Source organism: Cynocephalus volans, chromosome 7 (assembly GCF_027409185.1).
Source record: "Cynocephalus volans isolate mCynVol1 chromosome 7, mCynVol1.pri, whole genome shotgun sequence".
NCBI classification, from domain to species: domain Eukaryota; kingdom Metazoa; phylum Chordata; class Mammalia; order Dermoptera; family Cynocephalidae; genus Cynocephalus; species Cynocephalus volans.
Window position 1 is genome coordinate 156,055,851 of NC_084466.1, and position 16,082 is coordinate 156,071,932.

General features: G+C 45.8%; 1 protein-coding gene across 4 annotated transcripts in view; it reads left to right on the forward strand.

Moving 5' to 3' along the window:
* DOCK1 (dedicator of cytokinesis 1) overlaps positions 1 to 16,082 on the forward strand; it is a 489,712-nt gene that overhangs the window by 90,694 nt on the left and 382,936 nt on the right. For 2 of the 4 annotated variants that reach the window (XM_063103414.1, XM_063103416.1), the window contains exons 11-16: positions 744 to 816; positions 3,936 to 4,078; positions 8,523 to 8,648; positions 11,948 to 12,072; positions 13,255 to 13,353; positions 14,315 to 14,387. In XM_063103414.1, the coding sequence (XP_062959484.1) occupies positions 744 to 816; positions 3,936 to 4,078; positions 8,523 to 8,648; positions 11,948 to 12,072; positions 13,255 to 13,353; positions 14,315 to 14,387 (639 nt within the window). The remainder of the gene's footprint in view (positions 1 to 743; positions 817 to 3,935; positions 4,079 to 8,522; positions 8,649 to 11,947; positions 12,073 to 13,254; positions 13,354 to 14,314; positions 14,388 to 16,082) is intronic. The other 2 variants (XM_063103415.1, XM_063103417.1) reach the window with 1 other exon arrangement.

Here is a 16,082-nt window from a genome sequence, read left to right on the forward strand (position 1 = left end):
ATAGTGTGCAAGGGATGTCAGCAAGCCCGGACCACCCAGGGGGATGCGTTTGTGAAGGCAGTTTAATAAACTGGAAAGAGCTTGGGCATTGGAGACTTTCTAGCTGTATGACTTTGGGTCTGCTCGCTCATCCCTGTCTCTGAGCCTCAGTTTGTCCCAGCGGTACAGTAGGACTGTGAGCATTAGCCTTTAAGTGTCTTCTTGAAATACCGTCTATGGACAACAGCATGTGGTGGGCACTTGGTAAATTGTAGCTACTTGTTTCTTGTTTTATTATTTGGGAAAATGTAGTAACTTATGTGAGGGTCCAGAGCAGGGCCGGGCAGTGTGCTAACCACTTGCCACATGTGGCTATTTAAATTTAAATTTGAATGGATGAAATCAAAGTAAAAATTCAGTTCCTCCACACACTTGCCATATTTTAGGTGCTCATTGTTGTAGAACATTTCCATCATGACAGAAGGTTCTATTGGACAGTGTAGCTCTGGGATGACAGTTGGGTCCTGGGCAAGGGGAATTATTTAATAGAACTCTGTCTCTTGTGCTCCAGCCCTGTTTGGGCCAGCATTTTCAGACAACTTAATTTGTCTTTCAAGCATGGGAATAATTTAGACTTGAATATAAGCAAATTCAACCCTACAGCTTAAGCCCCTGTTTGCCAGAAGATATTCTGATGCTCCTTTGTTTGTTTTCAATGATTATAGCATTAAGCAAAACAATCTCTGTTCTTTTCTCATCCCCAGTGATGGATGTAACAGATATAATAAATGGAAAAGTCGATGATGAAGATAAACAACATTTCATTCCCTTTCAGCCGTAAGTATGGGGTGATCCATGTACTTAACCAGATACCATGTGGAAAACCTATGTTTGTAATAATTATCTTCGTAATTAAGTTTATAAGTTAAGCACAAGTAGGGATTGATTATTTTATAATAATGAAAAATCTGTTTAGTCACTACTGTAGGACATGGAAGTTTCTGTAGCCATAAGAATCTTGGGTTAAAGTTTGATTGTGCAACCTGGAGGTGGTGGATTTTATATGTGATCACTGAATTACCTTATCTTGTAGAAGGCACAGAGTTACAATTTTGCTCTGAATGTGAATGTTTCTTTACATAATTGATTTATTCTAGTAGCTATTCACATTTTTAAAACACAGTACTTTCAAATTCATCACAGGAGGTTGCTGTTTTTAAAATAGAAAACCAATCAAAATAATGATGGATTCTTTTGTAAAGCAAGGAATAGTACTTTAAAGCATATAATCATGCTGCTGATTTTTGTTTTGGTTTCTGCTTAGAGTGGACTGTATCTGTGCTTGTCATTTCTTAGGGTTTGCCTAGTTCTGACCTGAAGTCTTTAGATTGGTGCAGGAAACTTGGATAGCACTTGGTGGAGAGTCATTAAATTGATTCTCTGATTTGAAGGTAGAACCTGTGGACAAGGTTGAAAGAATTGGTGTTTATTTCCCTGGTGAGGGAAGCAAGAGGGTACCTAGATAATGGCTTCTGGCCACTTCAAGGCCACTCCATCTCCTTGGGCAGAGGTGGAGAGAAGGAAAGAGGAATGAAGGTTGTTTAGGTGAATCGTAAGAGACAGCTGCCTCCCAGGGGTGTGGAATCTCAGAAGAATAATAAATGGTAAGAAGGAGTAGGGCTGCCTGTTTGAATGCCCTGCCTTCTCTCTTTTCTCCTTCTTTTGGTTTTACTTAAATGATTTCAGGCTTGAAACACCTTTTATTTTAGGAATTTCACATTGTTTTTGGTATTGTCTGAGAGGGTTTGGGTGGCTGGTGATAATCAATGGGTAAAGGAGTCCAGTCCTTGGGCCAGGAGATGTGAGATCGGCTTTCCTTTGCCCCACGCATCCTTCATGACAGACCACCCCGTTCTGCCTGGAACTTGTGTGCCACTTCTTTAAGAGCGGGATGATGTGGCTTTCTTTGCAGGCAGGTGATCTGGTCAGATAGCATCCTAAGGCTTTTATAGCTCTGGTAGAACACTTGCAATCTTTTTGACACCAGAATAACAGAAAACCCTGGATTGTCTAGCTTGTAGGGGGGTCGAGTTCTATGTATTTAACTGTGCACAACTGGAGGTGAAGGTCATTTGTCGCTCAGATGCTTTAGATTTACTTTTCTGTTCATTGCGGTAACCGTGAGCCCCATGTGGCTACTTAAATTAATTAAAATTAAGTAGAATTAAAAGTTCAGTTCTTCAATCACATTAGTCCCATTTCCTGTGTTCAGTACCACATGTGGCTAGTGGCTACCTTATTGGACAGTGCATACATGACACATTTCCACCACTGCAGAAAGTTCTGTTGGTTAACGTGGCTTTGGAATCTCACCCAGTGAAGATGTTTATAAAAGCAGAACAGTTCTGCAGAATCTGGAAGTTTCCTCAGAAACAAGGGGAACATTATCTTGAAACATGGGCAGACACTGAGGTAATAAATAAAATAGACCTTTGTAAAATTATAACATTAATTTGCTTTTTTTGCCCATGAGAAATAACGGAGCCACCTACTATTTTGGATGCTCTAATATATATTAGACCTCAGAGTTTTTTGATGCCCAAATGTGCTACTAAGTTGAAAGTACCTGTTGCCTGCTAGTGTCCGCTGTGAAAATCAAGGAAAAACAATATCGAGTATTGTTTGGAAAGTTAAGGAGGTTACTGGTTTTAGATTCACTGGTTTTCTTGGGAAACCGGTATTTATAAAGCCATTTGAGATCGCCTGTGTGTTGCTGCCATCTTTTTCTATCTTGGAGTGAAATGTCCACTTTAAAAAATATTATTACATGCTTACCTCTTATGTAATTTGTGACTCCTTGCTCCATTGAAAGAAGGCTAATATACAGATTAATATTTGCAGTGCTAGAAGAAAAAGAGCAGCATGATTTTAATAGCAAAATAAGCAATGAAACCAGTTCTTTGGGAAATGTCATGCTAATGAAACTGTTTTTTGCTCCATTAAAACTGATTTATTATCTCACAGGGTTGGTTTTAGGGAAGAAAGCCCAGTGCACAACTCTCTCTCTCTTTCTCTGCCTTTTTTAACTTGGTGAAGTAAATTAAAACACTCCTCAGCTCTCTTGAGTAATATGGCTCAAGTGACGGATAACACTGTCCTTGTTTCCAGAATGGATTTTCAACATCATGTACACGATGTATATTTCCTTGCTCATTTTGTACTGTGCTTTGCTGTGCTACATGGTGTTTCTGTTTGCATAGGTTGCCTGTTTGTAGCATCCTCTTGTACAGCGCAGCACCCATGAAAGGCTCCTGACTCGTGGGCCCTGAAAACATTGATGATTTGCATTCATAATCGTGGCCTAGTTTCACTTTTCAGACATGGCAGTCGTTGGTTAGTTGTGTTCTCTGAAGATGACGCCATTCTTCTCACACTAACCACGCGAGGCTCTATCGCGTTCACAGTTGCAAGGGGTAGTGAAGGAAGCTGCCCTGAGCAGTTATGTTGAGGTTGAGGGATCTTTTTTTTTTAATCTTGATTTTGCTTTTCCTGTCATACCACCTGCCCCTTGACCTATGCTGTGTTCAGAATTATCAAAATCAAAGAAATGGCCATAAACATTCTTTGGGATTAAATGCCTTTCAAGCACGTTACTTTCAGATGAGTCCCCCTTTTATAATTGTCTGGTGAAAGTGGGTGGAAGCCCAGAGCATGTTTATTTTCTGGGGAGAGGGTCGCCCCCGTTTGCTTTACTTCTCTCTCGAGGTTCAGCATTTTCCTGATCAATGCTTTTCCCTGTTTCTCTTGTCACCTATCCTGTCCTTTGTTGTGCGTTGACTCATGATGCCTCTCTCTCACACTCTGGGATGATGCTGTCTTGTGTTCCCTTGTTACGTGACCCACGGGTCTCTGTGCCCCTCTGTCTCCTGTGGTCTTGGTCGTCCCGTGCCCTCCAGGCTCGCGTTGGATGACGCCTTTCGACACAAGCCGCTCAACATGTCATCCCGTTTTTCACCCAGGGTGGCAGGGGAGAATGACTTCCTTCAGACTGTTATAAACAAAGTCATCGCTGCCAAAGAAGTCAACCACAAGGGGCAGGGTACGTATTTTACTTCTTCGTTTCTATCCATGTTTATTTCCGTGACTGTGGGACAGTGCTGTCTGTTTGGCGTTTACTTTGATTTTGATGATGATGGTGACGATGGCGACCCTGACAGTTTGGAGAGTGCATGTAATGGCTGTACACGACGTATAGCATATGTGGGTTTTGTGGCTGGTCCCTTTTGTAAGTGTTGTTGAGAACCAGCCTCCTGGATGAGAGTGGGAGGCTGAGTGGGACATGGTTATGTGTTTAGAGACGCATGGGGACATTGGACGTGACCCCTCCACGTGTGCGCTTCTATTTGTCCTCGCCCGTGTTACACGCCCATTGCTGCCATGTTATTTTGGGGGATCTTCCTCCAGTCCCCCACCTTGAGAATGGCTTCATTTGTGCAGATCAGTTCCCCTTTGGTTCTCCCGCTCATCGTTTTTAATCCCACACCGACATGTGTCCGAGCAGCCGACGTTCTGTTCGCGGGAGCCATAAGTCAGTCAACACGGACTGGTGACAGTTGGCACTCAGCTGCCCAGGAGGGCTGCTAGAACGCGGTTACTGCGGCCATGCCTCCCGCCTGAGGGGAGGTCACCTTCTGAACGTTGGGGATCCACGTCTCCATCCTTAATCTGATAGAGACTTCCCATAAACTCAGTAGAGCTTAGGTGGATAGGTCTGTTCCATTGTCCGGTTACCGTATGTCAGACTTTTAAAAAGCAGTGATCTTGTTTCATTTCTCATTATTCCAAAGGAGAGTATGAATTGAATCTTAAGAATGTTCTGGAAGAATGAGTCCTCCTAGGGCTCTTGCAGGGAACTTCAGGAGCTTTCTTCTTGTGTGAACTACCCCCCTCTCTGGCAAACAATAGCAGAATAAACCCAAACCCGGACTGTTCATGAAATGTGGCCTCTGCAGATAGAGCAATTTTAAGCTGACCCAGGACCCAGCTTCTTATAAATTAACAGTCCTCCTAATTTGCACTTTAATTGAAAACCACAGGGAGGTCCAGTTCAGGTTGTTTACATTGGAGTCCCTCTCAGCTGATCATTCAGCCCTGAGCCGGGGCTCCCCTTGGGTCTCCAGTTTCTCTTGCAGTCATCAGGGTTTTGATAAACTTTCATGACAGAGTCATCAGGAATAGTGGGGATCGGTGTCAGGCCACCAGGAAATTACTTGGAAGGAGGACCCAAAGCCTGTCTCTGCCAGTTTCACTGGTGTTGGCCAAAATCCATGGAGCTGGAGAAACACCTAATGCCAAGTGACCCAGTTCCTTGAACTGCCAGGGAAGGGAGAACATTTTCAGGTCATTGTGAGAACTGGGAGACAGGAACCATGATAATTTTTTGAAGGGGATCACAGGTGCCTTTTTGACTCAAATTGCGGTGTGGCAACATTACAAGCTCAGTTTTACCTTGAATCTGAATGTTTCTCCAGGGCTCACTCTTAAGCAGAATTCAGGTTATTCCAGAGAGAGCTGCAAGATGTGGCCCAGTGAGTAGCTGCTGGGTTTGCAGGGCTTCGCCCAGTGGAGCTCCTGTATTTTGATTAGTTGTGACCCAGGCCCACCCCGAGGCTTGCATGTCCATCAAGCCACAGTCAAAGGGTACCTGGAGTGGGAGGGGCAGGCAGGAAGCATTAATCTTCACAAAGAACCTGCGGGCTTTCCCATAGTCTGCTGTTCCAAATCCCTGCCTGTCTCTTCTGAGCTTGTTCTAGGCTTTGGCCTATTTTAGGTTTACATTAGCATTTTTGCTGGTAACAATCAACAAAATCTTTTATATTTAATCCAAATTACTCTGATCGCTGAACCCAGAGGTGCTGGTGTTCTGTGTGGACAGTCAGTCCTCAGATCCCTGCAGACATCTACTTCCATTGTTTCAGATATAATGTTGTGTTCTAGTTCTTTTTGTTTTTAGTTGTTCTGGTTAAGCAAATGTCAACTCAAAATGCACTTTTTCCTGGTGAAAATTGGCCTCATTTTTTCCTGTGAGGAAAGCATTTTAAACTCAATGTAATCAGGAAAATTTAATCCCCATGTTTAAATCGTGTTGTAACAAATCAAATTATGTCACTAATATACCAGTTTATGAACTAAGATATTTGAGCAAGCTGGTATTTGTGAGAAAGCAAAGGTATTGGAAATGCAGACATCTAATAGTGTTATTTAATGCTCCATCCGTCTGTCTTTGACCTTTATGAGTAATTTCCTCACCACGTCCTGCAGTTCTTCCAAGAGTGTCCTCCTGTTAGGTTTATTCTGAGATGTTCGTTCTCCTGAGCGGCTTCAGGTCTCACACCCCTAAGGTTTGAGAAACTGCATCCTGGTGTTCCTGTAGGCACCAGCTACTGTGATAAGTCCCCGTGTACTCCTGTGTCATCTTGACTTTAGGATGAGGAAGGGTCCCTGCAGTCTCCCAAGCCACCTATCACCCCCTCCCCACTGTGTCTTGGGGCTTCAGCCACCCTGGGGTGGGCACATGCCTGGAATCCCCTCACTTCCTGCAGATCTCAGTCAGCCTTGACATCCCTTCCTCAGAGGAGCCTCCAGGATCCCCTAAAGTGCAGTCGTGGGGATGCCCTCTCAGAGAGCTTGGGACTTTTCCTGGGAGAGCTCTCTGCAGTTGCGTATTTCTCTGAGTGTCTGACCCTTACAGTGGAAGCTAGGTCCTATGCAGGCAGTGCCCAGTGTGTGCCTGACACAGAGTAGGTGCTTACTAGATACTTTTCCATAAATAAATAAAGGTCTCCCTAGGTGGCAAGAGGAAAGGGGGTGTCACCAGCTGGCAAAGAACAAACATCATTGGTGACTTGACTTTATCAGTCACAAGTAATGTAAATCTCTGCAAAGGAGAAAGATGTTTCCAGGACAGCTGCTATGGGATTAGGTAACTGGAGGACAGGTCATGCAGTGTGGGGTTAAATCAAGCAGAGCCGCCCATGGCAGGAGTGACCTAATTGGTGTTCCTTGTGTGGATGCATCAGACATCATCCAGGGGCTGCGTGCAAGGCAAGCCACTTGGGGACAAGGTCTGTGGTTTTCTCATTTTTCTCCTGTTGAGTGCAAAGTGTTGGGTTAACCAGTGATGTGTGATTGGCCTCTGCTATTTGGAAGCATCCAGAGAGGGAACAACTACACAGACAGACACACAGACACAGACACATGCACATGCACGCACACATGCACACACACACGCAGACACACGCACACCCCCCATAGACACAGAGACACAGATGCACACACCCCCACAGATACACACAGACACACAGATATGTACGCACCCCCACAGACACACACACATGCAGACAAATGTAGACAAACACAGACACAGACCCAAACAGATACACACAGACACGTGCATAGACGTACACAGACACATGAACACACACTAGTTTGTGGATGCTAGTGTGAGGACAGACACTTTGATATTCTAATGGACAGATGGGGTCCACAGAGCTGAGTGGTGGGGGAGCAAGTAGGCCAGTCCCCAAGGCCTCAGGAACGATGTGCCGGCCCACGGTGGCAGCCCCTTCCCACCTGGGAGGAGGTCGCTATCCTTGAAAGCAGCTGATGGAGCCGAGTGACTGCTTCACCCCCTGCCTTTGACTAGTTGAAAGTGTCTGATTTATTCCCCTTCATTGTCACTTGGTTAACTGGTTGACCACTGCTCCAGAGCTTTTGCATAGAGGCCGGCCCTCCAGTTCTCCTTTGGCGTGGCTGGGGCAAGCAGGGCACACACCCGCACACGCCGTGCTCTCCCCAGGGCACCCTTAGGGTCTTGGTTCAGAGGGTTCAAAAGTCTTCTTTTTCACCCGGGAGAAAAGAGCTGAGTGACATCTGGAACATTCTTTCCTCCTTTGCTGTGCTTTGTGAAATGGAGGGAGAGGCCAGCTTGGGCTGTGGTGGCCCGGCTGTGGAGGGCTGGCCCACTGTTGTCCCTGTGGCCCTGTGGCCTTGCACGCTGCTGCTCATCTGGGGAGTGCGGTGCTGCTCTGCATGTCGAGGCTTTCGTGGGTTCCTGCAGCTGTGCATTGACCTCCTGAGTCCTCCTGGCTGTCGTTCTTCCCAGCAGACTGGAAAATGACAGCTTTCTCAGTCCACTCCCAGAAAAATGCTACCTTCTGATTTATCTTAAATGTATGTCAACTCGAAAGCATCAGTGGTCCTTGGCAGACTGACTAGCAGGAGCACGTGGCTGCTCCTGTGCATTAGTCCCTGTCCATGAGTCACTCCAGGGCAGGATTCATATCCCTGCTGATCAGAAGTGGCCAGTTCTCCTGTGCCCAGCCCTTCTGCCCGGCCCTTCTCCTTCTCATACACCCACATTCGCTCTCAAGATGGTAAACTGTGAATTAAAAATTGCTCATTTATTGAAATTGGTTTCATGAAAACTTTTTCTAAAAATGTGTAAAATAAAACATGACTGAGAACATCCATTGTGTTTCCAGGTTTGTGGGTAACGCTGAAATTACTTCCTGGAGATATCCATCAGATTCGAAAAGAGTTTCCTCATTTAGTGGATAGGACCACAGCAGTGGCTCGCAAAACAGGATTTCCAGAGATCATCATGCCTGGTAAGAGGTGGATCATTCAGGGCTTCTGAGCATGGCGTGGATGTAGCCAGCCACAGAGTGACCGGGTATGTGGACAGTAACATGCACGAGCTCTGGCAAGGACAGGGCTGAGCTGGGGCAGGTGATGTGTAAGCCCCAGCTGGGTATGGGTCACCCTGGGAGTCAGGGGCTGCAGCCAGAGTGCTGGAATATGCACACTGGCCACCTGGACCCCCGGATGGGGTCAGCTTCCCCCAACTGCAAGGGTTATATGAGGGAGGCATGGACACCCAACAGATGTTTGGGTAGACATCTGATCAGAGGAAGGAACGATGGTCAGAAAGTCAGCTGCCCAACATGCAAACCATCTTAGGATGAGTGGAAAAGTTAGACGATGTTCGTTAATGCCACACCTGTACCTGCTCAGTTAGTATCAGTTGTCGTACTAGTATTGCTCCAGCCCAACATGGGTTTAAGCTGATTAAAGTGATAACGGCATTCCGTGCTAACATTAATCTTTTGTATTTACATAATACTTTTCGGTTTCCAAATAACATTTATATTAATAATCTGATTTGATCCTCAGGGGATCTTGGGGAGCATGTTAATATTTATCTTTTGTATCTCTGTGATACATTTTGGTTTGCAGGTAATGCTCACATTAATAATCTAACTTTATCCACATAAGGATCTTGGAAGCCTGCAAATTGGTGTTGATCTAATTCCCATCAAGATTAAACAACAGCCTAAAGTCACACAGCTAATGAGTAGTGGAAATGGGGACAGTCCACCCCAAGTCTGACAACTCCATGCAGCCTCTTTCTATAGGCCTGTGCTGTATACTTGCAGAGAGGGGTGGCTACTCTCAGTGTACATGCTCTAAGAGTTAAAATTTCGCTTATTTTAGTTCAACCTTGAGTCATGTTCTTTCTACTCCCTTTGTCTTTTAGGGCTGTTGTGGGTTATTGAATACTCTGTCTTATAAATCCATGTGAAAGACATTTAAAATTAGTTAAACTGAATAATAGGCTCACTTGTACAGGAAAAAGTGTGATATTTAACACATTATGAAGCTCTGGAATAGCTGTTACTTGTATGTGTCAAGTCTATATGCAGCAAATTAATTTAGTCTTCTTAATGGAAGTGGATAATTTTTGTACTTATTGTTTGCATTCGGATTCAAGATGTGCATTTATAGATTGGGATGAAGTCACTGACAACATGTGCGTATCTCAGTGACCTTAGGGTGTCCTCATGCTCAAAGGGAAACCCAGGAAACTTCCATTTCATGCCAATAGTGTTTCTCTTATAATTGATAGACTTAAAAAGTAAGTCTAAACTCTTAGTTTATCTCATGATTGATTCATGGGGAAACATACAGCTGACCACTGTTCTGGTAGGTTCCATGTGCTAAGTCCCAGGTCGGGGTCCCTTAGTGAGGGATTCTAGCTTGAGTGGTCACCACGTTCTCTGCTGGCTGAGTAGTCACTGACTGGGCTGTAGGCACTGGAGAGACAGCATGAGTGGTTTTCAGTGAGACTCCCTGCCTTTTGCCCAGCAGAACCTGTGCAGACCTGTCTTGTCAGTTGTCTTAAGGAGACAGCGGGGAGCCTGTCATGTTGTCCTTGCTTCTGGATCCTCCACCTTCTCTGGATCCACTGGAATCCTGGACTCCTCCTGAAAGGTCCAGGCAGAGGAAGCAGAGTTTTCCTTCAAGCCGGGAAGGTGGCTAGAGCCCATCTGTATCTATTTCCAGTTCCTTCCTCCCCAGAATGGGAACGCCATAGCTGGGGAAGCACTTGCTGAGGTCCCTTTGAGAATGCCCATCTATGGGGTTTACCTACTCCCAGTGAAGTCTTGCTTCTGGATGGCCCTGGAGTACTGAACTCCAGGTGAACATGGGCGCAAGGCTGTGGGGTGTGTCACGTCACTACCTGGCACATGTCAGTTCTCTGGCTGGTGAGACCCTTAGGAAGCTCTTTCAGTCCTTCTTGATTGCAGTTTTTGTGCCTTGGCAGAGTTTTCAGGGTGAGAGGTCAGTCTAGGCTGGAGGTTAAGTGACTTGTCCGAGGTCACACAGGTTGTTGCTGTCAGGTGTGGGATGGGCAGCCTTGCCTTCTGCCCTGGCTATGCTCCATGATTCCAACGTCTCTTGTGGTCAGTGTCAGTGGCTGTAGCCAGGCTTCCTTTCCTAGCAGCTGCTGGGGCTGCAGAGTAACCCACTGGGTTGGTTATAATAATGACTTTTAAATGAAAGCTTGATTTAATAGTTGGATATACTAAAAGCCAAGATGGAGCAGTAGAAAACAAACACACAGAACTCAGGAAAGCAAAGGGAGGGTTTGTTTTTCCCTCAAGGAGTCCTTGTCATTTAGCTAGAGTGGGTTGTTTTCCACTCTTGACGGACTTGCTCCTTTCTCCTGTGGGAGATGGTGTCAGGCGTGGGAGGTGGCCAGACAGACGTAGAGGAGCAAGCACTGGGGTGGTGATGCTTCCTCTAAATCATGTTGCTAACGAAGCTTGCAAAGTTTTCCCAGTCGGACCATTATCAGGAGTTTCCTGTATTCTTAGTAGGAAGAAGAGTCATGAGCACATTTCTTTTATTTTTCTTCCCCCTACAATTAAAGGCCCATCTCACTTGGAAATGTGCTGGTCTGTTTGCTGCTTCTTCTCTCTGTGGTCCCTGTTTGGAATCCTGACAGCTGCCTGCCAGAGGAGAAGAGCCATGCAGAAAATCTCTCTCTAGACCCATCCCTTGTCCATGATCCTTCGCTTCTGGTTCTAATTCTTAACCAGCTTTTAGTTTGACATCTGGAATCATGCTTTTTAGAAGAATGCAGAGGAGGCCAGCATTGCCAGTTATCCTGGGTGTGCCAGCTGTGTTGTTACATTCCTTGACAATTGAGGACTTGGACGACCACAGCCAGCCATCTAACAAGGGATTATGATGTGGGTTGTGATGGCCATGGCACTGGAGAGGGCATGGCTCCTTGCAAACCCATCGACAGCGTTAGAGCCGCTCTGGGCATTGGCTGCTCACAGCAGCATAGAGGGTCCTCTGCCCAGATGAAGAAATAACCAGATAATTAGAGGCTTAGACATTTTCCCTTTTTCCAGAAAGTCTTATAATGATGATTATGCCAATAGCTTTTGTAATGCCTTTAAGTGATGAAACTGTTTTGTAGAAAATATTTCCTAATCATCCTAATACAGGATTTATAGTATTGTGCTAGGATGGGTAGCACCTTAGATAGTGTTGCAAAATTCATGGTTAGGTCATGAATAAAGGGTTGGTTTTAAAGGTGTGATTTTCCCCCCAGGTGATGTTCGAAATGATATCTATGTAACATTGGTTCAAGGAGATTTTGATAAAGGCAGTAAAACAACAGCGAAGAACGTCGAGGTCACAGTGTCTGTTTATGATGAAGATGGGAAGCGACTGGAGGTATGTATTGTGTATAAGCTGTATTGTGTATAAGCTGTACTTTCCAGGAGTTTCCCTGGCTATGCTGAACAATGGGACCCAGTCCTAGGTGGGGCCGTACCCCTGTCTGTCAGGATGAGTGTCCTCTCTTGCTTCGTGTTTTCCAGCTTGCCTTCCAGGGCCTGGTGTCTATGGGGTCCTGGTATTAGCCCGTCTCAGGGGATCCCTGTGGCCTTGACCATCTTCTTTGCCCAATCCTATTGCAGTCTCATTTGCCAGTATAAACCCAAGGCCCCAAGGTCTGGCAAGCACACTAGAAGTACAGATGCCATTATTATCACCCTTTGAGAGATGAGGAAACTGAGGCCTGAGAAATCAATCAGTTGCGCAGGGTCCGAGAGCTGGGAGAGGTGGAACTGGGGCCTGAAGCTGGGCGTCTAACATCTACAGCCCAGTCTCTGACCTTGTGCTCTACCAGCTGGTAACCAAGACCTTTTGCTTCCGTGGTCACATGGCCTGCAGGGCCTACCCCTGGAGGACCTGGTGGTCCAGGAGGTGCTCAAAGGCTGTGGCCTCTTCTGATGACCAGAGGCCAAACCAGAGCAGGTGTCCTGCAAGGTGCTTCTTTGGACTGAGGCTAGAGGGCTGGGTTCTTTTGGGCCCATATGGTCAAGAGCAGTGCCCTGGGCTTATGCCTGAGGCTCAGCTGTGCCGAGAGGGAGTGGCACCCTTTCTCTCGTTGAGGGTCACTGCCTGCTTGTCTCTGGGGTCAGGTGGTGCTGCCTTAGCTCTTGAACATTACCAACGTGTCTCCCATTGGAGTCAGGTGGGCATTGTTCATGACTTGCTACCTCCGTTTTGGTGTGCAGCCCTTCATGCTAGACCTACTGAACAAGTCAGGCCACTGCCTGTGGATCCTAATGTTAAAGTTGTTAGGGATGAGGGTACGAGGGGTGGAGGACAGATTGATCCTCATGTCTTGTAACCATCCAGACCTTAAATGTCTGAGAACAGGGCTTTAGTCCAGTCGCTGCCTTCAGATGGATCTGTCCACTTCTTGCTGGGAACACATTTCACTTGCCATGGGGTTTATCCGTGTTCCTGGACTGCTCTCCCTCTCCTTCTGAGCATATATAGTGGGAGATGTATGCCATGTCAAGCTCTATGAGATCTTATGTGAACTCTTTATGCTTTCTTTTAAAGCATGTGATTTTCCCGGGTGCTGGTGATGAAGCGATTTCGGAGTACAAATCTGTGATTTACTATCAAGTAAAGCAGCCGCGCTGGTTTGAGACCGTTAAGGTATTATTTACATGGTGATCTTATCACAGGGGTTGATTATGAGATGCTCATTTGTGTCCCAAGAAAATCCCCACCTCCAACCCAGCCCCAGGCTGCTCCCCGAGGGTCTTTCTAGGCTGGCAGAGTGGCTCTCCCCACAAAGTCATTCAAGGTTGCTAAGGAACCACACTGGCATTTCTTGGAATACATTTACTCTCATTTCCTTTTGGACATAAAAATAGAACTTTCATGGAGACAGATGACAGAGTCTTTTAAAGATAGCTATTGTCTTTCTCTTCTCAGGTCTGTTTTATGTGTGGCATGCTGTCTTTACACAAAAGGGGAAAAACAGAGATGACAGTATATGGAGGTGATTGCTGTGGAGACAGATTCTGCTCCTGTGGTGTGGACACCGAGCATTTTCATAATGCACCACACTCGTGTATTCACAGTAGCCCCCATGGTAAACACCAGCCTGCTACCAGGAGCTTGAATATTTGAAAACCGGCCAGGGGTTGGCTTTGGAATACAGACGTTAGATGTGAGAAACAGGGACAGTCTTGGCTTACGGGCAACGTGTATTAGGTCTTTTTTCTTTCACTGTAATGTAACAAAAAGAAAGCTTTCTTGCTGCAGTTGCGGGCAGGTCACTGCAACTGCAGAGGGAATATAGATACCTCCTTGATGGGGCTAAAAACAAAAAGGCAACTTTGAAAAATAGAATCATAACAGTAAGGATCAGAACATTTAGAAAAAATCCAGCTGTCTCACAGAATCTTCTTGGCATCCTTTATAATATCATTTTGTTTAAATTTTCAAAATGCATTTTGCCTTTAGAAAATTATATAGGGGATTAAATATACAGTACTTTCACTGTGATGCAGAAACTCTTCCACTTGTGCCTGGTGTGTCCAGTTGAATAAAGCTGTTAATGCTAGAAGATGTTGGTAAAGGTGCTTAAATCCCCTTTTCAATTCTTAAGGTGGCCATTCCCATTGAGGATGCTAACCGCAGTCACCTTCGATTTACCTTCCGCCATAGATCATCACAGGACTGTGAGTAATAAACACTTTATTATCTCATGGCTTCTTCAAGGGAAAACTAGGGGAAAAGCTCAGTAGGCCACACTTGTTTTTTCTAGATGGCTCTAGAACTCGGTTATTGTAATGCAGTGAGGTCTCAACACTTCAGCTCATTTTCCACCTTAACTGATTCCTGGGAAATGTTTTCATCTCTGTTTTCATTGAGCAGATCTCAGGAGAACTTAATTTTCTTCTCCAGTTTCTGTAATAACTGCTACTCCCTGTTTTTTCTTTGGTTTTCCGTCTTTGGTTGAACTTGTAATATTATTCCATTCATCAGAAAAGTCACTGATTTATAACAAATGATTCTCAAAAAGGGGCTCTCAGTGCTCTTTGTCCTGCAATTGAAAACCTGAAAACTTTTTGTCTTTCCCAGTGGCCCCTGGTGTCTGGGGCTCGGCAGAGCATTTCCCATAGACACTGATGCGATATTGACCATGATGCCAGGACTCGGGAGGAAAGCTCTGATATTCAAGCCACTCACCTGCAAAACGGAAGTGGGGGGAGCAGGGGCATGAAGGCCGGCTAGGAGGATGGGGCCTGAGCATCCCGTACTTGCCCAAAGGGTCTGCTGATTGTACATGGCACCCTTCATGGCTGAAACAACAGGATAGTAATTATCAATAAGTGTTAGCTTACATTCAGTGTGCTCTCACTATGTGCCTGACACAGGGATTTTGCTATATTATTTGGGTTAGTCCTCACAAGAATCCCATGTGCCACCAATACTATTGTCATTACTTCCCTTGTTACAGATAAGGAAACTGAGTCTTAGACACTCTAGTCAGTGGCCCAAAGTCACCCAGACAGGCAGTGGAAGAGCTTTGGTTCAAACCCAGTCTGTGTGTCTGAGCATTATACTCCAGTACCTTAGGGGAGTGGTGAGGCCACTCCGTCACCTGGTCTTTGCTTATCACCTGCTGTATACACAGCAAGCTGCTGGGGTTTCTCCTCTTGAAGAGCTTAGGTTTGAGCTGACATGTGAGGTTTGAATGCAAGAACCTACTAGGGCATGGCAGCTGGGGAACACCACATGAATTAGGTAGAGGCGCGGCATGAGCAGAATGGGGTTGGGTGAATGGGGGAGGCTTGAGGCACAGGTGTGGCCTCAGCCAAGGCATGGTAAGTGTGGTGGGCTCGGTGCCCTGCATGAGTGATGCACAGGGCGTGGAGTCGGCCAGAGCATGGATGCAGTGGGCCCAGACCCTCTCAGTTGGTAAGCCCTGCTGGAGGGCAGTCCAGGGCTCCTGTACGCACATCACCCTGGGGACATCAGGAGAGTGGGGGACTCTGAGGGCCCAGGGAGGAAGCAGGGCAGGACAGTAGTCTAGAGTCCACAAAAGACTTATCTCAAAATCACACTCTTCCTTTTTAACAAGCTCATCCTTTCTAATTAATAAATTACTAGGGCAGAGGGATATCTTCTGTAGCATTTTAATTTTCAAAATCCTGTTTTTCTTGTTAGTTTTAAGTACTCATTATAGACAAGATGCAATCACCTGACATACCAAGAATCATTTGCATAATTAATGACGTCTCCACTGCCACAGCTTGTGGGGTTTTGCAGACATGTTGTGCATCATAAGTGTGCTGCTGATGACATCCTGGGATGTCAGCTGCTAGAGTGATGGTGGCTGTCTGGGCCTCTCCTCTGGGCCTGTGTGCAGA